General features: G+C 41.1%; 1 protein-coding gene across 1 annotated transcript in view; it reads right to left on the bottom strand.

The window, feature by feature from the left end:
• The window catches only part of LOC111237372 (fibrinogen C domain-containing protein 1-like), a 97,946-nt gene that overhangs the window by 59,616 nt on the left and 12,141 nt on the right, over positions 1-26,189 (bottom strand). The window contains exons 2-3 of the mRNA XM_022766448.1: positions 13,185-13,268; positions 7,176-7,655 (exon numbers count right to left, since the gene is read on the bottom strand). Coding sequence (XP_022622169.1) covers positions 7,176-7,655; positions 13,185-13,268 — 564 coding nt within the window. The remainder of the gene's footprint in view (positions 1-7,175; positions 7,656-13,184; positions 13,269-26,189) is intronic.

Genomic DNA, 26,189 nt, shown 5'->3' with positions numbered 1-26,189 from the left:
ACCATATCAAACCCAATTTTGAAACATGTAATGGTTAGCATTTATTCTGCTATAACCATTAAATTAAATTGTCAGTGGCAGACTCAGTGCCTCTGCTGAATTCAAATGGTGTTTGATTCAAAGGAGCCACATTTGTCAAGTAGTTCTGTAATTCTGATGAGCAGAACAGCCGGTCCGAGCTATTTTGAAAAGGAAACATATTTGTGTGAGTACAAGTGCAGCTACAGTGACATTAAGAAGACATCAAATTTTCATCATGGCTCAACTACTAGGGAAATACATGAGTTGCTCATCCTCCTCTTTTGTATTTATGACTGAGCAGCTGCTCAAAGTGCGTTTCCTGCCCACAGTGATCGATGACTTTAAGATCAGCGATCCAAAACATTTTATCTTTTTTTTTTTCATTAGTAATGCAGGAAGGGGACTCGGGAGATCTCGAGAGGGATGCTCTACCATCAGACATTTTACAATACAATGATAAAAGATCATATTCACTTTATCTGTTTCCTTAGCATTTTGCTCCTGGATTCGATGCCTTGTTAAAAGCATGTGGACATAATGCTCTTCAGCAGCAAACTCAGATGTCAGAGCATCCTTGAACAAACCAGCAAGGACAGTTTTCAAAGTGTCAAGCGCATGACCATGTGACAATGTGACATTGAAAAAAAAACGTTGGTGTATTGAAAAGGCTGCCTGGAAGGTAGAACTCTATGTTAGAAGTTTTGGTATTCTTCAAAACACAATAATAATGTACTGTATGTATATTATACTAATTTTACAGTTAATAAGCTACAACATGCGCCATATAACCACTGGTACAGTATAGCCCTTATGGGACCTTAAGAAACACACAGGTGCAGAGACCGCCCTGTGTAGCAAAGACACCACATGGTACCTGTTCCCCATAATGCACCCTGGCGATTGCTGTGAAACACAAAGAGCCCTGTGGGAAGGCTGGTGATGAATGTGTGTGCTCGGCCTAGCAGAGAGCAGGGTAACCTCTCTGATCTGCTGTGGTCACTTTGTTTCCTGCAGCCCTTTATGTGCTGTTCGTTGCAGAAAGGTCGTTTTCACATATTGCCCTAGTTGGCCGACGCCTATGCACAGCCAGGTGTTGGGTCCTATATCTAGGCTACACACACACACGGTACATTTGAATGTATGAGAAATATTGCTCTTGCTCATGCTCTCACAAAAGGCAAACTCTCTCGCTTCCTTCCTCTCGTCTTCCTCCACTCAATCTCATACACATGCACACTCACAAACACACAGAAGGACCGGCGGTGTTCAAAGTCATGCATAAGGGGTTCAGGGTCTCTCACCAAAGGTATATCTGAGCAGCTATATTCAGGTGTTAAACCTTGCATTAGACAGAAGCTCCAGTGGCCTTTCTCTGGCCTCAATAACTATGCAACACACCTCTGAGGCACAGGAAGCTGCACTGCAATCATATTACATGGACACTGGAGCTTTAACCCACACACACGGACACAAACAACACGACACATTTATGCCCACATGCAAGTACAAAGAAAACCACACGCATAAATACACAACAGAAATGACCCATTGTGCACAGCAGCTAAGCAGGATACAGCAAAGAAAACTGGGTTTTCTGCTTTGTGAATGTATCATTGTTCAGGGAGACAGCTTTTATGTGCACTTGTGGAGGGGTAAGGCAATCTTTTTTTACAGATTTTAAAAGGTTTTGATATCATTAAATAGACGAGTTTTTTGTGTACTTTCTTATGTGCGAATATAACATAATTTCTAGTGTTGTAATTTATCTGGTAAGTATACACTGTATGTTTGTTTGTGTGTGTGTGTGTGTCAAAAGGGAGAGACAAAAGCAGAGGAGTGTCTGCAGTCTTAATGCTAAGCCTTGACTGACACATCTATTAGGATCATGATGTAATTAGCTCTCATTAGGCAGCCTTTGCATTGGCTCACAAAATCAGTTTCACCACAGCACTTAACACAAGAGGCCTTCTTTTGTGAGTCAAGGTTGAAAATCCAGGCAAATTTAGTGTTTTTGTAAAAGATCCATGTCAGACTTTGAAAAGGCTTGAATTAACGTTTCTAAAAAGAGGCCACAAGACTCGCACACTAATATGCAGCGCACCTGCACTCAAAGTCGAGTTTTGTGGTTGTTACTGGAGTTTAAATGCACGGATGTTTTGACTGCATTACACACGACTGAATTGTTTTTGCCGAGGCAGCACACACACCAAGGTGTGCTTTCTGTTGGCCTGAATCAGATGTTCCATAAGGCAAAGACAAGCTCCCTGTGGGGTAAAGTCACAGAACAGGGAGGAGTTGCAAGGCTGGAACTGGCAAGTTAAAAAAAAGAAGAAGAAAAAAAAAAAAAGTCATTCAGTCACCATCTGCCTAATACAACAACATCTTCACCTCACAGGCAGAGGCTGTCCAGTCAACTGGAGCCTGGAGGAGCAGATGGAAGAAGTGAGAGGAGCCATGAAGTCACAAGTCACCGTCTCTTTCTTCTTGACTAGTTGAAAACAACAACTGCATTTAGAAATGTGTTTGAAATGTAATGAGAAAATATGAAAGCTACTGTACTTTACTGGATGTCTACCACTCACTGCTTTGAGAGGACTGGTAAATATACATCATAATGATGCTTTGTGAATGTTTATGTTAAATAATATAGTTTGTATTTTCATGTTTGTCAATCTGAATATTGAATAATCGATTAGTAAATCAACAGAAAATTAATTTTCATATTGATTTATTTTTTTCAGTGATTTTTTAAAACAAATTCCTCTTGCTCCAGCTTCTCTGTTGTGAGGATTTACTGTCTTTCTCTGGTTTTATCATCGTAAGCTTTGGGTTTTGGACCATTGATCAGACAAATGAAACAAATAGACTAACAACAGACTACACGATTAATCCAAGAAAATAATTAGTAAATCATTTGCTTATGAAAATAATCATTACTTGTAGCCCTATAAGGGCAGGTCCCATACTTAAATCCTACCAGATGCTGGGTTAGAAAAATGAATGCAGGAGCTGATGCTAATATCAACAGTCAGATGTCCATAGGATCCAGTCAGGCTGAATGTATTGACTGTTAACCCCATCCTTTCCCCATTAAGCTGCACTTTGCCAGCCGTGCAGCTCCCAGCTACCTCTCTGCTCACATATCCAGATCCTGCATTTTAGAGCACCCTGCAATCTTTTTCATCTCTTGGCATCTGCGATGCAGATGCACATCTTCATCTCCTCCACCTCCTCCTCAACAGCCTCTGGGTGGTTAATTGTTTTCCCTGTGTGTTCTTTCTCTGAAACCAATAAGCTACGCCTGAATGGGGCTTTTTTCCAAGAAAAATGCTCATTTTGAATCCAGAGAGTAAAACTGAAAAAAAAACATTCTGCATTAACAGGACAAAAAGGTTGTGTATTCTGAATGAACATCCTTAGTTTTCCTCATATTCTTAAAGATGTGGTTGTTAGAGTTTACAATCAAGCTGTTCTTAAATTAACTATCAATAAATAGTTGACTTAACGCATGGTATGAAAGCAGTATACAAATGTTAGGTCAACCTCTGCCTCACTGCATCCCTCTGATTAAACAGCCTCGGAAATCCTAGATATATGTGAGACCTCTGAAGCAAAGATACAATGAATAAAAGATTACCCTGATGATGGACAGGACCTTCACACAAAGGGAATGTTTTCATAGCAAATCTGTGTCATATCATACGGTCAGACAGTCTCTGATCTTTGATCAGGCCTTTGATTTAGTCCATGTGTAGTTTAGTGTAGGTGTGGGGGGCAAAGAGTCCAGCTGTGAAATGAAATCATTATTCATGACATAAAGTGGTTGAATTAACCTTTAATGTTTCTGTACACTTGTTGTCATTGTCTCACTTGAGCAAGCGTCCCTCACACCTGCATCAATATGTGCTGTTTTCCATTTCTGACTCACAGTTTTCTGTCACAGTTTTGACACATATATGTGTGTGTACTGCAAATCTTGTTTTGTCTCTTTAATACCATATCGTTATATCATTGAATTAAACATTAAGCAACATTAATTTCTTCTGATTTATATTGTAGTTAATCATAAAAAGTTTTAAAAGGATATTTCTCATGTTGTAGGCAAATGGCTTATTGTGATTATGTTTTTTTTTATAATAGAAGATAACATGTTTTGGTTATTTTGTAATATTTTTGTGCTACAAAACTGCTGCATTCATTATATTTACATTGGGATTGGTCTGTATTGAATTAATGGAGTTTTTGATCCCCCCAAAACACTGATATTCTTTATTGCTTTGAATGGTTGAGCTAAATGTTTGAAGCCACCCATTTGCTTAATTGAATTAGTTTTCCATATTTTATGTGATGCGTTTATCCACTCTTATTGAGGTTTTGAAGTTACTTGTATCCGTGGCTAACAGGCTGCAACAAGCACTGTCAATATTCGTCTCTCAAGTCCTCAAAGGGCTTTGTGTTGACCAGGATGAACATCTTGAGGCAATATGATTTTCTATTCTGCAGTAGCAAAGGTTTGCTCCAAGATCCTTAGCAGAGGTTGTGGGTGTTGCCTGTCCGAAACATTCATATTCGACAGACACATAATTCAGTTTAAATTGTGACCCGTGGTTCAGGGAAATCAGTAAGTCATGTCTTCCTCGAAGCCTTTAGCTTCTTGCAGTCATTTTGCAGAACTGAATGTCAAATCAGTTTAACATATTATGTCAGTTCTCCTATGAAGGATCTAGCCCTTCCAATTTCTTTTTCATGCTGAAGTGCATGAGTGCAGGTACACAACCTCTCTGTTCACCCCAGCTAGTGGGCATTACATGGTTGCCTACACTGCCTTTGCATAGGGCTGCCAGTGCTGGTTGGAATAAAAATAAAAATATATATATATATATTAACAACTGTTAATGTAATTCATAGCACTGACAAAAGTTTGCACTAGTTATCGTGAGAAAGATCAGTGCAGACAGCAACCTAAGAGCCACAGAAGAGGCCTTTAAGAGAACACTTCATAAGATGTGAAGGTTTGCACTGCAGTTATGTGAGGATGCTGAAGTGCTTTGAGATTTGGGTAATTTGGATTTGGTGTTAAAAATTTCACTTGGATTTACATAAACTGTGATCCTGCACTGATGCTCTTTTTTTTGTAAATACATAAACACCTTTTCTATTACTGTCAGCAAAGTAAACAGCACACACCTCACTTTTCCACTCTGGACATACAACTACATACAACTGCACGTCACTGAGGCCAGTGTCAGTTAGTTACTGATTTTTTGTTTTATTAATTACCTACAGGTGAAGGCTACGGAGAGGTGCCGAAAGAAGTTGATTATATTTAACTCAAGTTCTTTTTATATCTAAATGCTTTTCTGACTATATTCAATCTGGCTCACGACAGCATCAAAGTACCAAGACTGCACTAATGAAGGCACTTAAAAATGAAGCCAACAAATAAGTACTGAAAACTGCAATTCATACAATGACCACTTGAGGCTGGCTCCAAAAGTGAGTCAATCCCCATGAGAACTGTACATGGGGGTGAATTTTTATATATCAGGTTTGCTGTACTTTGGGTTTGCAATAAAGGACAGACATGGAATGAAAACTTTTGATTTAGACTTACACTAGCGACATGCCTTACCTTGTCTGTCATTCTCACACTTAACCATCGGCTAAATGTATTGTTGTATTCCAAGATTTTACTGGTCTTTCTCATCAGCGTGATTTATTTTAATACAAATGGGCATGCTTTGGTGTATCTTTGTATTTGAGGCTGTAAGCTGTAAAAAAGAAATGAAAATGTTGTTTGAAAAATCAAAACAGATTGGTCATAAACTCAGAGCAATGAGAGTCTCCTGCTCACCAGCTCGGGGTCATGTGGAAGGCTTTCTGTCTATGTGGCGGGGTGAAACTGTTCTTCAGGGGGCTACGATGCACACAGAGCCATTACTAACACTGGCACAGTGAGCTCTGTGTCATCGTATAAATCAGAAGTCCTGGCCACAGGTGGCCCATAGATCACACAGTCACACCACGGTGTCAGGCAGAAACAGCGGATATGCACACCACATGCTTTGCCTCAAAAGAGAAAATCAATCACCTGGAGTTTCTGGGCTGCCAGCACCACCTCCCCATAGCTTCAGTGCCCACTGCACTATGCCACCTACACCACATTAACAACAGTAAAAGGGACTGGCCTCTCTCTCTGCTTCTATTGTGCTTCCAATCAGCACCCATGGTTTCTTAGCCCACGGAGGCAGAGCACACCGATCCAGTGAGTTTTTGAGTGATTTCTAAACAATGTTGTTCCCTGAGCTAAAAAGGTCTGGTTTAAAGAAAGGATTGGCAGGAGCGGAAGGCATTCAGTTGTTTGAGCTGTATGGCTGGCAGCTATGAAATCTATTTACTGCAGAATGGAGCGACTGAGGCTGATGGGCCAAAATTAAGAGCATGTAGTGTAAAGATTTTCCACCCATATTTAGGAAACACATCGTCAATAAATCAGTGTGGACAGTGTGAAACTAAAGGGGGGTCTAATTATGTTTTCATCCAATGTAGAGTCTGTCTTAGTCATCTAGGGAAACATTATGCTATCTTACTGAATTAATGTGCAACTTGGTCTGTGTCTTGAATCATGATGGGCATTTCCTCCCCTGTGACCTCATCTTCAAACACTAGACTGAGTTAAGTTATACTCAGTGGAACACAAGCACTATTTGCACTTTAATCTAGCTGTTACTGAGCGCAGACAGTGTAAAAAGAAATTAACATGGTTGAGTTGGTGCTGGATGAGTGAATGATGGTGTTTTGATTGTGCAGTCAGGAAAAAGGAAGGGACTAAATAACACCAACCACGAGAAAACTCTCAAGTCCAATGAGCTGTCACATGTCTTAAGGTGGTTTCGCAATCAATACATATTGATAGATGTCTCGCAATCCAATCCTCAAGCACCTCTGTACAGTACTTAAAGTCATGACTTCAGGAGTGAGTCTTATACAGTGGATTCAGTCCATCTGTTTTTACTGCTAAACCAATCACCGACTAATTAAATTCAACCATAAATAAAAGAAAGGAGCAAACAGAAAAGTAACCTGTTACAGTTGTTTTCTAAACAAAATATCTATTTCCACACACAATAATGCTGCTTATGTGTGTGTCTCACCTGTATGAGACGTCCCTGCTCAGTCTGCAGTGTGTTAAGGTCTTGCCCCAGGCTGCCTTGCCCCCTGCGTAGGGACTCATAGTCCATTTTCAGTTGCCCTGCATGAGCTGACAGCTTGGCCACCTCCTCGGCCAGACTGACAAGCAGAGCTCGATCCTGGCCTTTCACTGACTTCAGGTCAGAGTCGTGGTCGGTTAGCGAGTGGAGCAGTGAAGTCTGCACACCCTCCAGCCGCAAAAAGTTACTGTTATAGTCGGGACAGTTTGGGTCAATGAAGATGTTGATGCGAGAGCCATCTCCTCTCTCAACGGTGACCAGGGCGTTAGCTTCATCTTGATTGGTAGAGATGTGGGGAAGGCCGTCGGACATAGGCGGGGCCTGGTAGTGATTCATAAAAAGGATGGTGCCGGTGACGGTAACAGCCAGCAAGACGGCCACGAAGAGCAGGATAGTGCAGAGCAGGTAGCTGCAGCTCATCCTCTGTGAGCAGGGAGGAAGGAGGGAAGGAGGAAGGGAGGTAGGACATAAGGAAGGAAGGAGGGAAGGAAGAGAAAAAGTAGATGTTAGGATCACAACATAAAAAACTGCAGCATAAAACCTGCTTTATTCAAAAAAAAAAAAGACTTTCATCCATCATCGGGGATATTTTGAATGCCACATGCTCAGTGCTCAGTGATATAACCATATTCCCATCTGTCAAAACGTAGTTTTGAATGATTTATATAGCAACAGACTGTAGATTCCTTCAACTGCCAGCCCTCTTGAAACTCAAAGTTCACCAAACCCCCAGAAAAAACAGACCATTTCTGTCCAAACACCCTGCATGTCATTAGAGTAGTGGTGGTGAGGTAGATAGAGGATAGGATGCTACCTCGAGACACTGCTGGGAAACACACAGTCAAGGCACCGATGTTCTCCCTCTACATTTCTCATACAGGAAGGAAAACCATAAAAAACTGAGAAAAAATACCATCCAGGAAGCGAAAGTATAAAAAAAAATGCAACTCAGCCCAGAGCCAATACGTTGTAAATGAATGAAGAGAGAGCAGAATCCTCTTAGAGGAAAATGGCAGACCTATACCAGTAACACAGTCTCCATTAACTGGACCATAAAAGGCCTATATGATGGCCCTTTATGATCTGGCACCAGTTTTCCACTCAGGTCAAGAGAACTAGCAATGGATAGGAGAGAGCAATATGGCTCACCTAAGCATGATTAACAATGCCTGGCTCCCCCTCATCTTCCTACAAATGAATCAGCAGCTGATATTTTTTTTTTCTACACTGGAGGATGGTCTCTCTTTGAAAATGTGTGGGCAGGTGAGTGTGTGTTTGTTATTGGTTTGTATGTGGAAGTATGAGTGAGAGCAAGCTCATTAATATGTAAATTGGCTGTACAAGCACAGTGAAGCACGCTAATAGACAGCTAATGGCCTGCTTTATGAGAAAGGTTTATGGTTTATTTAATGTGAAGAAAATCAATTGTGTTGGGTAGAAGACGGAAGAAGAAAAAAAGTTATGAGTGCCCAAACAAGTTGTCTGTGTGTGTGTGTGTGTGTGTGTGTGTGTGTGTGTGTGTGTGTGTGTGTGTGTGTGTGTGTGTGTGGGGGGGGGGGTATCTGTGGACAACAAGTGTGAATAGGGACTCACATGGGCTCCCAATCTTTAGCCTACATAGTGTTGGTCTGAAAATGCCTCCTATCTCAGATCTGAGGATGGGTCTCAATTGTAGCCCACCTTTGTCCAATCATGAGCCCACGTAAATGCACACAAAAAGGGTTTCATGTGAGGGGATGATTTTCTCACATCAGCCTCATTTGTACCCCCCTGGCCTCATTCACAACCCCACACGGACAAACGCATATGGGGCCTCGAGCCAGTGAGCACATTTTGTTGAGCCTGGTAAATCCCTGCTGAATGTGTGCAGCTATGCTCATAATAAAAAATAATAAGATTTTAGTGGTGATTTAAAAAAAAGATCTAACCCATGAAACAAACATCACATCGATATGAACTTGGTGAGTTGGACAATATATGAATCTGGAAGACTACTAACATTAAAAAAAGCTTAAACTTTATTGGGGACTGCAGAGGAACACCATTTTTGACAGGGTGTTTAGTACTTTCATGACCTTGCACATTTTGTTGATGTGTTCTTTCTAACTCTGAAATATAAAAGGCCATTTGGTTGGATCTACTCAGTACATTGATTAAATTCATGCATTATTTTTTTTTTCCACATTAGCCAGCTTCATTGCGGCTGCTATTTTTCTGGACACCGCTGGCACGTATGGAAGCACTGTCGCTGAAAACTGCCCCTAGGCTCTGTTTGTCCAAATGGGTTGGAGACTGTGTACAGATACACACACACACACACACATGTACAGACACACAGACACTACATGCTTTCATGCCACTTACATTTCCAATGCACATGCACATGCACACACACATAATTTGCACACAGCTCCTTTCTGCCAAATACTTGCAAGAGACAGGCAAGCGCATTCACATATTGCACATGAAAAAAAAAAAAAAACTGGAGCACTGCTTTATCAGAACCTTCCCACTTCTCCCTGTTTTCTCACCCAAATACATCATCACAGAAAAGAGCTCCAGGGGAGTATTGCCGCACATAACATTTTTTTGTCTCCTTGTTCTAACTCAACACGTAGACCCTGACTGCACTATGAAATCTCTTCTTGCATGTCAAACAGTGTTTTTAGCTTGTTCTTTCTCTCTCTGTATGTGAGTGCAGGTGCAGCTGAGAGAGATTGTGACTTGGCTGAATGCGTGTGTGTGTGTGTGTCTGTGTGTGTGTGTGTGTGTGTGTGTGTGTGTGCATGGGGGTGGGTGTGTGTGTGTGTGTGTGTGTGTGTCTGTGCTGTACATAATGTCTATAATGGTCTCACTCTGCAGAATGGCAGCAATGTAACATTCAAACAGTTCCACGGAGCTCTATCGCCAGCGGGCCAAGACATCAGTGGAAGCCATCATCGACGCCGCGTTATATAGCATACTGATTGTTAACTTAACATGGGGAAGATATACGGTGGCCCCCATTATGCTGACAGCAAGTCACACAGAGAGCTGACAGACGTCTGCACACGCACAGGAGCTGCACATTTTTGCCATGAAACTTTTCACGTTCGCTGTAACAGGCTCGTAATGATCCACAGATGTTAAACCAATTATGCCACAAGGTATGATGGAGTTTCTGATAGTTTAAGGTACAAATTTGTACCAATTCAGCCAGAAGTGAAGGTAACTAAAGTCAGTTAAGGTGGCATATTGATTGTGGCCTCTCAGTGGCACATGGGGGAAAAAACACACAGCTGATGATTATACTGTTTATATATAGGTGCATTTTGGTCTCTAATGTATTCAAGGTACTGACCAATTGACGATCTATTGTGCTGCAAAAAAATACAATTGTAATCTCAATCTGACACAAAGTCTGAGAGAATGAATCGAAGGGAGAAAAAGGTGTTTTTGTTACTGCCTTATTTGCTTTTTCAATGGTCAGTAAAAAATCAAACGATACAAAAAGCAACATGCTTCAGGTCCACAATCTCTCAACTGGGCTCAACAGTTGTCGTAGGGTAATGACACTGAGAATGGGATGTTAGCCTCCTCTTAACACAGTTTTTTTGTTTTTTAAATGAGTCTCTCAATCTCACAGCGGGAGTCCACTCTGTAATTAGTGGCTGACTTTCAGATCCTCTCCTGTCTCTACTCACACCGCACCATGGGATTGGACAGGACAACTGGGGAATTCGGATGGAGAGATAGAAACGGAGAGGGAGAGAAGGAGAGAGAATTCCTCTCTGTGGAAATGATGTTGTCCTCCCACGCAAGAGCATTGGCAGACAGTTCTTGGACGCAAGGCTTTGTCTGCTCATTAGATAAGCAGGAAAGCAGCAGGAGTCTGCAAGCTGTCTCTCTCTATCTGTCTCTCTCTCTCCCTCCCTCCCAAACACAAACAAACACACACATACTGTATGCGGACACGAACGGATGCATATACAGGAAGACACAGGTTGACGCTGATGCACAGAAAAGCACAAACACCTTTAAATGCTGAATTGGCACATATATAAATAGCAAGCGCAAACTCACAATTTCAGAAAAGACATATTTTCACTAATTCCTCTCCCATTTCGTTCACCTGGAGCTTGAATACCACTTTTACATCAGTATTCAATGCACAGCTTCTTCTTCCCAAATTCTGACACGTAATCAAGCTCCTTTTTCCAGATGCAGCCGTGATCACTCCACACAGTTCAAAGAATCTGTGGGGCCTAATCCCATCTAATTTCTCGTGTGTTTTGGTCCTCGAGTTGAGGTTGTGCCATCACTGCTGCTCAGTGGCAAAATGTAATGTGTAATATGCAATAATCCTTCACGCCGCCGTCACCAAAGCAGCGAGAAAGCGGATTGTGATGGAAATCGTCGCCACTGATACATAATCCTCTCACAGGTGAGCAAGTCACCTATTCATAACGTGCCCCTGTTTTGACTGAAAGGACGGTGGTGGAATATATAGACAAGAGGACATTTATAGGATTTAATGAACGGATTTCATTTACATAACACTGCATTTTTTTTCAGTTTGAATGATTTCCATCCATCCAACCAGCTATCCATTTCCGTCCTGTTTAATATTTGCTGGAACCTCTGCCAACCTACAATATACAATTTGACAGTTTGCCAGATAATCCTACTCTGATTTAGGAAGTAGTGGGTTACAGATGGTGAATAAGTATGTTCCTCCCCTAACATAACAAAAATATGTTTTAAAAGTCCCATATTTTACACTTGCCATGTATTTTATTTTAAGTTTTGATATCCATAAAAAGGAAAACATCTCAGTGTTGTTTTACATCTCCTCTCTCAGGCTTCTCTTAGAAGCTCTAGCAACAACACGCCGGTGAGAGATTTCCGGTAAACACTCAGAGAAACCAAATCCTGCATGGTTGGATGGTGGGTCCAGGTGGGCCGGGCTTTGGGCATAGCTGAGAGCTGTGACTGCTTCGTTGTGACATCATAAAGTTAAGAAAGTCCTGACAGCTTGTTTTAAAGCACAGTTTCTGAATACGGGCTGCGTGCATTTCTCTGTGGCTTGAGCACTTTGATACTTTCACAGTATTAATATAGAACCTACACCTGCTTTGTAATCAAAAACGACATGGAAATTTAATTTCATACAATTTTTTAATAAAATTCTGTTTCTTTTCTTTTTGTGGTTTTAAACCTCTGAGGCCCGCATTAAGACTTTTTTGTACCGTGGTGTTTTGCCTTATGTTTAAAAGTTTCAGTTGATTTGAAGTTTCTATCTTTTTCTGTCCATGAGTTATGCTCATTCTTTTGAGCAGTATTTATGGGTTTTTTTTTTTTTTTTTTTCTCCTTGAATAATCAGCTCCAAAGCTTCAGCTGTACTAATATGTTACTGGCCATATCCTTCTGTCGGTTTTCTGTCACTACAATAAACTACAGAAACCAATTTCTCCTCACTTTGAGCTCGCAATAATACTCTATTTATTTTGGGTATACGCCACACTGGAGCTAATAGGAATGTCAAAACCAGTGACGTGACTGTGACGTGCCTCTAGACGTCGCTAGCAAAAATGGCGGATGCGAATCTATCGGAAAACACACGGAAAGAGAGCAGTTAGGCGCCAGGCAAACGGTAAGACTGTCCAAATCTTTTTAACGAACAACGGACAAATTAAGTGACTCACGTGGACAAACATGTGGTTGTTGAAAAGCGCCAATTTTCTAGTTAAACATGAAATAACGGCACTTCTCTAACTCAAACTATATCGGAGTTATGACGCTCTAAAGTCAAAGTGATATTTGGGCGCGTAAACGCTGCCACGGGCTTCAGAGGCGGTAGAGCATGACACATTCATTTTATATAGCTAATTTGTGTACAGCGTGTGTCTTTGTGTGCGCGCATGCATACTTACCTGTGTGGACATGTACACGTTGTGCTGACGGGGCCTTACCTTGGCCGGGGTCTCCCTGGCAGTTTCTGAGTCTGACCAGCGATGTTTGAGCTGGGAGGAGCTGGGTACACACTCACAGAACGTCTGCATGGGACAAACAGACAGGGCCACCAGTGTTGGCGTTTGTTCAACTCACATGTGCAATCAAGCATGCAAGCACATGCGCACAAACACACACACGCACGCATGCACGCAGGCATGCACAAATACACATAGAGAGACACAGGCTTTTGGATCAGTATTTAAATTTCTTAAAAGGTCAAAGTTAGTGCACATTCTCTATATTGTAATATGAAATCATTGTTAAGACATAAATGGTGCTGGTGCTGATAAACTACAACTACCTACACACATAACTGCACAATTACTGACTGATCTGAATTGGCATCTGTATATCTCAAAGGTATCACTGAATTCAATAGTTGATGACAGGCTCAATGCGTCATCCTAGAGATATCTTTTCAAATCCTCAGTTCCTTCAACTCCAAAGAAAAAAAGAATGAAAAGCAGTATTTTGAATGCGAGTGGGTTCTTCATGTGCGTAGATGAAAGCATTCTCATTCTCATATGCTCCAGCAGACAGTATGTGCTTGTATGTGCATGTATCTGGGAGTAGTTCTAGCAGCTGCAGAGATAAAAGCAGAGTAATTATGAAAGTGGGGGCTTTCTAACTGCTCCAGGAGAGCACATCATTCCGTGACCTTAAACACCGCTGCTCCCACTGTGGAATTGCTCAATTAGCCTGGGACAATAACACCAACACAAAAGCACACACACGTGGGTAAATGTGCACGCAAACAACTGCCTACTTAAGGATGGATGCAACAAACATTAGTAATTAATGTATCAGAATGTGTTCTCTATCTGAGCATATAATCATAAGTCTGCGTGTATGTGAATGTACGTGATTTAGGCTAAATATGTTCTTTGTGCTTGTTATATGACATATGTTTTTTTTTACCACCAGGGGCAGAAAAAAACATTGACACAATCTCACTGTGGCGGAGTTAGGTGAGTAAGGTGATAATTCTTTCTAATTTCAGCAGGTACCAGTGACCCCCTTTCATCTTCAGGTCATTTGATTTAATATTAATATCAAAAAACATAACTTTTTTTTCTTTAATCGAGTGTGTGGGAATGTAGATTTGTGTGTAGACATGTGTGTTTACACATGCAGTTGTGCAGCAGTGGTTGTCTTTTGTGTGTAAGTTTTGTCAGTTAGTAAGTGTGAGTTGCTGTGTATGCGGCTCACATAGTCATTGTTATGATGGCTGACCAACAGTTCACCCCTTTGCTTTAAGCATTCATTCTCTTCCAATGTGTAAGACAGCAAGAGAGGAAAAAAAAGCAGGCAGCAATAGGGAGGGGGGTGAGGGAGCTGGGTGGGTGGGGGTGATTTGCGAGAGGTGTGCTGAATTCTAATGAGCAGCCTTAGGGTCAGCGATAGAAATCTATGTCTGTTCTGCCTAAAACATCGCAGCTGTCTGTGCTCGCCGTACACAGAGGAGCTACAGAGCTACTGCTACTATATAAACACAGACTCCACAGTGATGTGGCTAAAACGACTAACAATCCTGCTACACAGTGAAGTAAATTCAAACTAATATTTATTTGTGTTAAAGATTTTATGTGCTACAGATTTGGAGCCAAAAGTGTACACCTGCTTCACTGCAGGAGGGCAAAGACACGGCAAAACATACACCTTCTCACACCCATGAGCACATGCACACAGAACAAAGGTTGTGTGTTGCAGCTGCAACCCACTCAGATCACTGACACACTGCCTTCCCATTACACCGAGCAGCACGTATCAGAGCTTTAGTTTGTTCATCCCCCTGCCTGCTAATGCTCACACTGGGGTTCTTTGCTGCCTGTGCACATGCACCTACACACACGCACTCACAGTGACACACCAGTATCTGTGGGGCTTCTTTTTGGCAGTGGTCCTGGGGTGGGCATGACTGCTTGGCAGTGTTTGTCTAGTCCTAATCTGACTCCACAAGCTCCACCAGCGGAGAGGATTTACTCTTAATAGAATATTTGGGCTTTTTATTGGTTGGACCTTACACGCAGAATCCTATCTGATGAGCCATGTCTGAGAAGACAGGAAGGGCTCAGACTCATCCTGGGTGTGACTGAATGTCTACGTGCACTCTTTTTGAATGAGTGTACCTACGTGTTTGCATGCATGCATGTGGGGACATCATTCTTCAAGGCACGATTCCCAGCACTATCTAAGAATTGGATTGTTTGAATGTGTTGTTCTTGGAATATATTTGCTCACTTTGCTGAATACCTTTACGTGTCTGTGTGTGTGCGACAGGGACTTTAGCAAGGTGTGTTTAAGCCTACTGCTCACTAATCCGATGGAGTGGAAGAGGCTTTGCACATATTCACTTGTGGGCTTACTAATCATTTAACAGGACTTGCAGACTGCTAAATGAGGAGAATGAGACTGACAGCATGGTGAAAAATAGGGAGTTAAAAAGGGGGAACAGGAACAAAATAAAAAGCACAAGGGCATCCTGTTATAGGTGTGAAGGCCCTTACACAGTTCACACAGAGGTTCACAATGAAGATTATCTTGCTGAGTGTGTATTGTCTGTAAACACTGCTATGCCCTCTGAAAGTCACTGGGGAACAGAAGGGTTAACAGTGAGTAAATGAATGAATGGATGAATGAATAGAGCTGTGATATCCCTCCAGAACGAATGCTGAGGATTTCCAGCCCGTCGTTAGAAATGAGGCAGCTCTTCAGATAAATGCCGAAACATCTTAAAATTCACAACATGTCAGTGGAGGTTTTAGCTTACTGTGGTATTGTAATAGCTGAATACAATTAGGGAGTCTATTTATTTCTCTTTTGTATTAGAATAATAGGATAACTTTGTTTCTCCTTTAACATACATTATAATGTTTAGGTGGAACTCTAACAATTTACAACAAGGCCTGTAACATTCCTTTCATTCTTTCATGAATCCAATCAAGCTTTACATTGCAAATAAAGAAGGAATATAAAGTATGTCCCTTTAGATGAGAGTATTAATGCAGATGTGCTTTGAAACTGACAGTAAAGATCTTGTTTTGAGGCTTCTGTCTCTGCTACTGCTGAGCTAATAAATCACAGACTAATGATGCAATGATGATGAAAACAAAACTAGCAGCCTAACTAACATGAACTACATATAAAAAGGAAGTTAAATTTTATTATTGGTAGTGATGCAATGGATTACTCTACTATGATTACTTTTTTTCAGTAACAGGTAGTGTAAGGGATCACAATTTGGAATTCAGTAATTAATCCCAGTTTGTAGGAAATATAATTACTGGATGGAGTATGTTCAAAAACATATTTTTTTGAATGAATGTGGATCACACCACAGACAAGAGTTTGCATCCAGAGTCACGTGTGTGGTTAGGCTTAGGCAACAAAAGCAATTTGGTTACGGTGAGGGAAATACTGTGGTTTTGGTTATATGTACATAAACTGATACGACAAATAGGAATGTGCCAGCTGCCATCATGGTAACAATAATAAATGCGGTTACAGTTGTGGAACGGTCATGGTTTGATTAAGTTTAGGAAAAAAACGTGGGGTTGGTTAAAACAACTACTTCTTTAAAGATCAGCCAACCTTAGAATAATAAACACGTGGTTAAGGTTGTGGAACAGTCATGGTTAAGAAAAACCATGTTCATTATCGGTTTCAAACAGGAAACAAACAGCGGTTTTCTCTGTGAAAGTCCTGTGTGTTGTTGACCCCTCCATCCACCTCAATACTCTGCCATGATTATTGCAGCCGCTACAGTTGGATCATGATAAGCTGCTTGCACAGATTACCTATTGGGTTGTTTTTTTACAGGAGGACAGTCTCATTCACTATCAACATATTTGCAATTTGCCAAATACGTAACATTTCCGGATTACATATAAAAAGGATTTTAGTCGTAGATAGACATAATTTCCAGGAGACGGGGTTGGTTGTGTTTAGCTGGCTTTCTAACGTTCTCACTGGTAAGCCTGCATTCAGAAATCAGTTGGTTTTTTTCAGAGTTGGAGGGTGTGTGAACTTCACAGTGAGCTTCTCTATGATGATGGAACCTCTGGAGTGCTGTGTGCAGCCAGCGGCACCAACGTTAAGCTAGCTGCTGTTGGTCGGTACTTACCTCTGAAGCACATTTTTCAAGTAACTTGCTTAATGTTGATTGTTTGCTATGTGCTATTTACTAGGCCATCTACATTTAATTGGGAACCATTCAAGGAAGTGGGTGGTGGTGATTGTTGCTTGACAAGAGCTTTGGTCATCATTGTTTTTACAAGCCAAGAGGTCATAACATGCCCTCTGATCAGCAATACATCTTCAGTGCAGATTGGAGGTAGCAATGAGGCGCTATCAGAGAGAGACGAGGCGCTAGATTAGCTGGTTAGCGTGCTAACTTCAGTAAAAGAAAAGATGTGATAGACACAAGAGTTAACATCTGTGTTGCTTTCTACCACAGGAGACGGCTCTTGGCGAGCAAAGGAATGAAGTTTGATGCTGAACACACAACGTTTCTTCGAGTCTGGTAAGTAAACAGCTGTTAATGCTAACGTTGGTTATGTAGCGATAGCGAAACTTACAAATAACTCCTTGTCATGATGTAATATATAGTTCATGATGCAAAATTAGTAAAGAGCTATTTAGTTTCTATTCATTAGAAGTTTATTCTTTATGTGTTTCCTCTAAGATAATCGAAATTTTGTGGACCTTACTGTCAAAAGTTTCCGTTTAACCAATTAGCCCAGATTTACAGCGCATGGTTAGGTGTAACCAAAAGAGCTAAAAACTAATCTGCAGTAGTCATGGTTTGAAAAAAATACTGCATTAAAATAATAAAAATAGACCACAATAGGACCGTGAAGTTTAGACAAAACAATATCATAACCTTCACCACCTTCTCCATAAAACAAAATGGAATTCAAATAACAGTGGCAAACAGAAGAATGTTGCATGGACGGCTGAATATGATGAGAGAGGTGTTTACTTTGCCAGCATCTATATTCTGTTCTGCAGAGCACAGACATTTGGGTCTGGAAATTTTAGAGGACACTGCCATTGTGGATGTGATGGGCGGCACAGCAGCTTTTACAGACTTCAAAAGGACTATTCCCCGTACAGCTGATGGCTGATGACAGTGTCGGACACTTTATTTTGGATTATTCGGCCACTGGCACACACATAACATTTATAGAATGTGGAAGGAGAGACACTACTGTGATTTGCTAACAATACTAAGTACATGAGATATAAAGGGCATCCAACAATGGCAGATCCATCATTGATCTATTTTCCATGCCTTCTGTCCAAATTGTGTTTATACTTACTTTTCATTTGCTTATTGGCTAAATAGAGTGAATAACTAGAGAATATCTGTCTGTGAGTGCTTTTTATGAGGTTATTTTTTTGTTTTTCAATTTCTACATTCAGAGGATTTCTTCTCCTTTACTAATTGGTTGCATCTGCTCAGAGATTAGCTATTTCAGAGGTGTAAATTATATCTTTCAGCACACCTTATCAAGACTGCCCTCTGGCCAAAACAAAACAAACACATCTTAACATGCCACAGTTACAACAGGCAGTGGGTTAAGATACCCAAATCGGAGAGAAATGCATGAAGTAGGTTTATATTTGCTAAGCTAAAGGGAATAAATTAAATACAGGGTACAGGATTTGTGTTTAACAATTTAAAAACCTAGAAGAGACATACAGGAGGAGTTGTGTTCATATTATATTCAAAGCAGACCGAGAAAAAATCTCAAGGATTATGTTTTCTCACTTTACTTAGCAGATCTATGTGAATCTGAATGTCCTCTGTGTGTGGATGTGTCCTCGAGTGGGCACACTACGTAAACCGTGTAGATTCGCCAAACACAATGAACTGCATGCAAACAGTGAGAGAAATGCTCTTCACCTTCAAAATAAGACAGCGTGCAGAGAAAGAGGAGGGACGAGGGGCCTGCGGGGGACCGAGGGAGATGAGTTCAATCCTAAGAGACAAATCACCCGCTCTACCCTCCACTGCTTGTCCTTGGAGCTCGCACTGCAATCGGCCACACACAGGGAGTGAGTCTGTCACCCACTGTCCCTGAGACGCACGCATGCACTGGAATGCAAAAACATATCACCGCGGCTGCGATTATAAAGCACACAATCACTGTGAGGTCAGAACGGCTGCTTTGTGAGCGTGAAGTGAAACAGCAGGATTGAAAGAGGGCTTTCAATTTTGTAAGGGTGTTATGGCTTATATTGTTACCTCTCTCTTCTCTGACGACACAGATGATTTGAGACTGCTCTTGCTTATGTTCCCATCTGTTAATTTATTAGAGCCTTAATATGACAGGGCTCCAAACATTTAGACATTTAAGATCAATTTACATATTTCTGCTAATTGTTACAACTGTTTTTTCCACTTCTCTTTAATGTCCTTTTCCCTTACTACTGGTCCTGCTGTTCCCATCCATCTGAAGATAGATGATCAACCATATTTGTTTTTTAATCCTTATTTTCTTGTGGCGTTTTCCACTTGTCCTCTTTATAGCGCCTGGGCTGAATCAGGAACTGTTGCTACTGAGGGCTTGTATGAGACCCATTGAGACATTGAATGTGATACTGGGCTATACAAATAAACCTGACTTGTCTTGACTTGAAATTAAACTTTCATGTGCGAGATGCAGGCCAAGTTAAAGAGGATTTCAGTACGATTGCATAAAACGCCAAAAACTGAAACCTCAAGCACATCAGCACACACACATACAGCACACATCCAGTCGGGACTTGTTCTAATAAGGGGCTTATAAATGCAAAAGAAGCACTTATGTGATAGTGAAAACACTCTTATTGCACCGCGAGACTCCTTAAGAGCACAATGGCCACGTTGCTGATGCTGCCTCAACGCACACTAACAGAGATATCTTTGTTAAAGGAACATAGTCATTGTTACACGAAATAGAAAGGAGTTAATTATGATGCTATTTGCTTTACCTTTGTGAGGAATAATCAAAAGGATTCTCATCACATCTTAACTTCAGAGGCTTACATCTCTTTCTACCTCCTTTCCCCATCCCCACTTAAATCTCTCCTTTTGAAACTGCAGGCCACTTACAGTCCTGATTGCAGTTGCAAGCACGGTTAAGTGCACCAGCGCAATCATGCACAAGCACAAGAGCCACACATACCTAGACACACAAACACGCCCGCGCACCTTTATGCGCTGCACACACAGACACACCATTAAAAGACAAGATGGATCTCCGCCCCGCAGCCATACTATTTTAATAGTAGTGTGATAAGAAGGCAGACACTCCTTAATGTGTACATTTGCATACATCGCTATGTGCACACTACACAGGCGCTCATAAATAATACATGCATGTTATGGATACTGGTGTCTACACTTCATGGTACAGCTACCTTGCAAAAATGACTTATAGTTGTAGCTCCAGTAGCATATTACAGCGGCTTCACATGTGTGTATGTTTGTGCGTGTGAGCGTGTGAGTGTGTGTGTGTGTGTGTGTGTGTGTATGTGCAAGTGTGGGTCTCTGTCTGTCTCTTTGTGTCCATCGATCTCTTTGTGTGTGTCTGTGTCTGGAGCTATATGCAGGGGATACCCTACACCTTGATAGTTTGACCTTGGTAACGAGGTCGGATTTTGATGCTGATGGTGCGAGACAAATGTGATGTTTGCTCCTTCACTGACACTGTTTGTGGAGATATGTGTGTAAGTGTGGGTGTGAGTTTGAGTGTGTGTGCCGCACTTCATTCATATGAAAAACTGCATGTATTAGCACCAGTGTGTGTGGCACTGCGTGACCAAAAAATGTGTTGGTTGAGTACTATTGGGTGGTAAGTGCTGTGTGTTCACTCTGTCCCTGAGGGGAGGTTGTGCTGTAGTGGATATTGGTCTTCTAAGGTCACGGGTTTCTATATAAACTGAACTTAGTCAAGTTGTGTTATCACGAACAAACAAACAAACAAACATAACGTTTCATTTAACCTATGGAGTGCAATATTTTGCCTTTCTATGCTGTCTAAGCTGAACTATCTGCCTTAAAAGTGACTGCGACAGTTACGCTTCTGACTGGACTCTAGTTAGCAGTTATAAAGCTACCAGGATGCAGTGTAGTGCTACGACTGTAGTGGCACCACTCGTAAATACAAAAGCAATTTTCTCAAAAGGGTCTTCAGTATAATGGAAGCATTCTACATTTCTGTGCAAAATAACCCTTCCCTTACAATGGTGAACGAGTGCAGTACATACTCTGAAATTGGCATATGTGCACATCATGAAGGGGCCTCTTCATGCAGAGTGTGGGGAGGGTTTGATCACTGATTTTTCAAGAGGCCGAATCTGCAACATGGAAATGTTTATGAAACTGTATAACTTGTTGAGAATGAGATAGTTTCAGGAAGTGTGAGTATGAGTAAACGTTTTGAAATTATGAAAGAGAATACAGATAAATGTGAAAGAGCAGACTAAAGAGGGCAACGATTCTTACTGCTAGATAATAAGTTTACATAGTAAACTTCTGACCTTGCAAACAAATAAAAATAAAGTAAGTAAAATAAAGTAAAAATAGACAGGCCATCATGCTACCACCACTGCAATAAATAATTGCTGCAAGCATCTATGCGCTGCTTTCCATTTCATGAGGAAAGCCACCTTAGTGGAAACTATTAATGTCAAAAAGAGTGTGAAATGAACTACCAGGCAGATACACTTACTAGATGCAGGTTTGATGGAGAATATATTATACAGTTTTTTTTTTCTTTTCTTTTCTTTGTTTCTTCTCACAAAAGCTGTTAATGATCTGACCCTCGTATTTGAAGAATCCCAACTAAGCTTTCCACAAACTACATGAAGGCACATGTACCTGCCAAATTTGGTGTCATCCTGACCTGTGGTTCATGAGATGATTTTTTTTTTTTTTTTTCTCCCCTTTTTTTTATGCAGTTGCTCAGAAACACTAGATGGTAAATTTAATGAGTGCTCTTGGGATAAAATTTTCAGATACATGCAAGCTTCAAATTTCCTCAGTGTTGGTTATTGCAACCTTGTAATCAGATGTGTAACATTATCCAGGAATTATGCAGCAAGTTAACACTTCAAACACCAGCATTCTTAACATTTTAAATGACTAGAAGAGATACTTTAGAGCATCTTGAAAAAGCCGTGACATTAACAGTTGCTGAAAGAAGAGTTAATGCAACCCAAATTGTAACCTAGCATCAAGCGCTGTACTGTCCAAACAAAAAAGAAAAAAGAAACTGTGACAAGCAGTGTAGGAGAGAGACGTAAAATAGAGGTACACTTTATTTTGAAAAGCTAAGATCTAAAGTTAACAGTCTGAATCCTTGGGAGTCAGGAGCTGGCAAACATGAAGCAGAAACAGTGGCTCACTCTTTGGCTGGTTGTGTATAAAAAAGAATAAAAAAAACTGCCACAACTGTCATTTTTTCCCCCACAAGTGCAGTAAGGCAACGTCAAAGGAAATGTTATCCAAATGAACACTCTGAAGGAGGCAAGGACTAAATCAAAGTAGAGTTACTGCATAAATAAGACCAGATGAGTGTGGTTAGCAGGTGCTAAACATCAGTCACGCTCTGGATGTAACAGACAAGCTATTCACCATGTTTACCCAAACGGAACAATATAATTACTCACAACCAGTTCATGTCTGACAGGTTTTTCATACTAACTTGCCACATTGTGTAGGATCATAAATTCAAGGGTAAAAAATAAGAATGTATTCTTTTTCCAGCATGAATATTAGCTGAGCGGCGAAGCTCAATGCTAGTTCCTATAGATATTACGCAGTCAGCTGAGTGTTGCTAATAGGAAATCAATGTGCTATCAAACTTTTCACGGCACAAAACTGCATTAGTTTCATTTTGACTGATTAGTCAACACGTTGACACAAAGCACACGCAACGCAGATCCCTACAGTCTTGTGACAAAGCACCTGTAAGTGGTAATGGCAAGCATGTTTATATGGTGAGCCCACTCTGAAAATGTGGAAACTTTAAAACCAAAGAGACACAAGAACTTAATTAATGCAGTCCTCTGCCGACAATTCCTCTGGAGTTACCAGATTAAACCACTTCATTAGTGTCTAGAGAGACAACAGACGAGAGATGAGAAAGGCAGAGCTCAGGGAGAGAGGACTGGGGAGACAGAGGGAGAGTAAAAACCTTTTTTGTTAGTGCGCGAAACAGACACTTTCAAGGCGGTAATTATGACACAGAAAGAATGTAATTATTTTTCCAGAATGCCAGAGGGCTCCCAATGTCTCCTAATAGTGATGGGTGACAATCTAATACACCACAGATATAAGTAGTGCATGGGGCTTAATTGGTGTTTTAAACTTAAGTGGCTTGTCTGAACATATCCAGGCTCTTTCCTAAATGTGTCATAAGTGCCTGCAACCTGTGATCCTGCCTGGCAGGATGTGACAAATTTGAGAAAAGCAGAGAAAAGCAGTGTCACTGTGCATTTTGCACAATCTGACAGCTTGCAGTAATAAGCCTGAGGTATCCTGAGTGTTTTAAAAACTGCTTAAGCCACTGTCACGTTTTGCACTTCCCCCAGGGGTCCTCAAACTATTTCATACCAAATCCACAATTAGACAGAGAGGCTCAATCTGAATACAGATTTCCACGGGTGACTTGAGGATGTTTTGTTGCAGGACGACTCCATGTGCCAACACGACAACAATGAGTAAAACCTAAGAATTAGCAGAGGAAGCCAGAATCACAGCTGTTGTACTTGATATTCCTCGAATGAATAACTTTTCTAGATCAATTTTGAAAGTTGATAATGGCAGCTCTGCTTTACAGGACGGTAAACAGCATGGCGGCGTATCTCAATCCAAATGACTTTTCTCACATGAGCCACAGTGACAGAATAAATGATCCACCATAATGGATAAACCACTTTGCACCTTGTTGCTGCTTTTCCCAGGGTACTAGTGTGAACACGGCTTTATGGGAAATGAAGCATTCTCTGTATAACTCCTGTGGGAAAACTGCAGTGATGAGTTAAAACGTCTGGACTCCTAATGGAAGGTTTGGTCGTGAGAACAAACCACAAAAGTTTTTTTTTTTTTTTTTTTTCCCCAGAGCCTCTGTCAGCTCACATTTGCGCACTCTCCTCACACAGTCATTTCCTTTCCTTGCTACTCAGCCAAAAAAGTCGATTCAAGAAGCTTAGTATTCTGATTGAAATCATAAATCCATTTTATTCATTTCCAGATTTTCATTTTGTAAGATCTATTATTTAAAAAAAAAAAAAAAGGCTTTTGAAAGCTGAGTACGCACAGCGTGCAACGACATTTAGAGTAAGCCACTGCAACAAAGTGATGTAGCTCGTAGCATCAGATCTCTGCTAAGAAACAGAGAGAGAGGCTGTGTGACTGCAGCTCATGTGACAGATGTGATAAGCAAGCTGCACTTTATTCTAATAAACAGTGTTCACCACCACCCCAATACTCTGATCAGCATTTGACCCATGACCCAGCTCACAGCCAACTTCTAATTGTGACAAGGCACATATGGCAGATAATTATTCTGAATAATCTGTTGCCATGGTGACGGCTGACCCTGATGGCCATTGATGCACCCTCCTCATGTCCAGCTCTGTGGTTGGAGGCAGTTTCGCCTCTTTGCCCTCTTAAAGTGCTGGGGATTAGAGATGTACATTATCACTTTAATCTCCTCTTTAACCCCTTCAATCAGACTCGCAGCCCCCGCACAGAGTGGGCCCCATCAGCCACTCCGCTGAGCTGCATATGGCCACAGACAGACGTATGTTTTCCTGCTTGTGTATTTTTATGAAAGCCTAATATAAAAATAAGATTTCATTCTCTCGCGCACAAGTGCTGTCCTATCTCAGTAATCCACTCCAATCCTCCTCTCCATCAGCCCCCTTTGGTGTCTCTAAGTGTATGGCCATGAAATAAGCACACCAAGCTACTACTGAGCTCTTACTTACTCCCCCCCCCTCCGACAGTCATCTTTTCCAAAACGGATAAACAAGCCTTTCACTCTAGAGATGTATAAAATAGGAAACAATATTTACTGGTGAGGCATCCCTCCAGATATCCCCCCTGAGCTGTGTGAGCATGAAATATGAAATTGCTCTGAATCATAATTGAGTGGCAACGGCAAGATAATTTGTTTTGAGTTTTAAAAAAACATTGAGATTGAAAGTGACTCAAATCAGTAACAACAGTCAAAAAGCCATTACAAAATGCATTAGGTACAAATTACCATTTTAATGTGGTAATAATTTTGTTTAGAAAACAGCTGACATTTTTAAATAGACACCGCATTTCAACAGTGATACTCATGAATCAGGGGCACATTTGAAAAATGCCAAACGTCGAGTCAAGTCAAAGTTTTAAGTAGATTATGATGCGAAGGTGACTCACACATTTCGTAAAACAAATAATCATAGCAGAAGGATCAACACAGGTGAGATGATAAGAAAGATGAGAAATATATACAATGAGAAATATATACAATGCAAAAATACTGTGCTGCAGTTGTCTATAAATTTGCCAAGTTAGGTTACTGATAGTCTGGTGGGAAACCAAGCCAACACCATCTCTGTGACCCCTGACCCATCCCGCTACTAGCTGACAGCAGCTGTCATGCCCTACATACTAGAAAACCACAGCACACAGCAAACACATCACAGCACCTCTAAAATATAAAATACATTATCATCATTTTCTCTGCGAGGCAGGCTGATGACAGACAGAGCGTTGACCCCGAGGTCAGCAGCAGCCTATCAAAACAAAGGTCAGCAGACCATAGATCCCTCCTCTTTGCTCGCTCCTCCCCCGTCACCTCTCATCCCAAACCTGTCAGCGTCCCGTCATCCGTCTCCCCTTACATCTACTCCCCCTGACCACCCTGCCCCACAGTGCTAAAGAGTTTCTCTCTTCATCTTCAACACATTTGCAA

The sequence above is a fragment of the Seriola dumerili genome, unplaced genomic scaffold (genome assembly GCF_002260705.1).
Source record: "Seriola dumerili isolate Sdu_G_001 unplaced genomic scaffold, Sdu_1.0 BDQW01000853.1, whole genome shotgun sequence".
Taxonomy (NCBI): Eukaryota; Metazoa; Chordata; class Actinopteri; order Carangiformes; family Carangidae; genus Seriola; species Seriola dumerili.
This window is presented reverse-complemented; position numbering and strand designations above follow the sequence as displayed.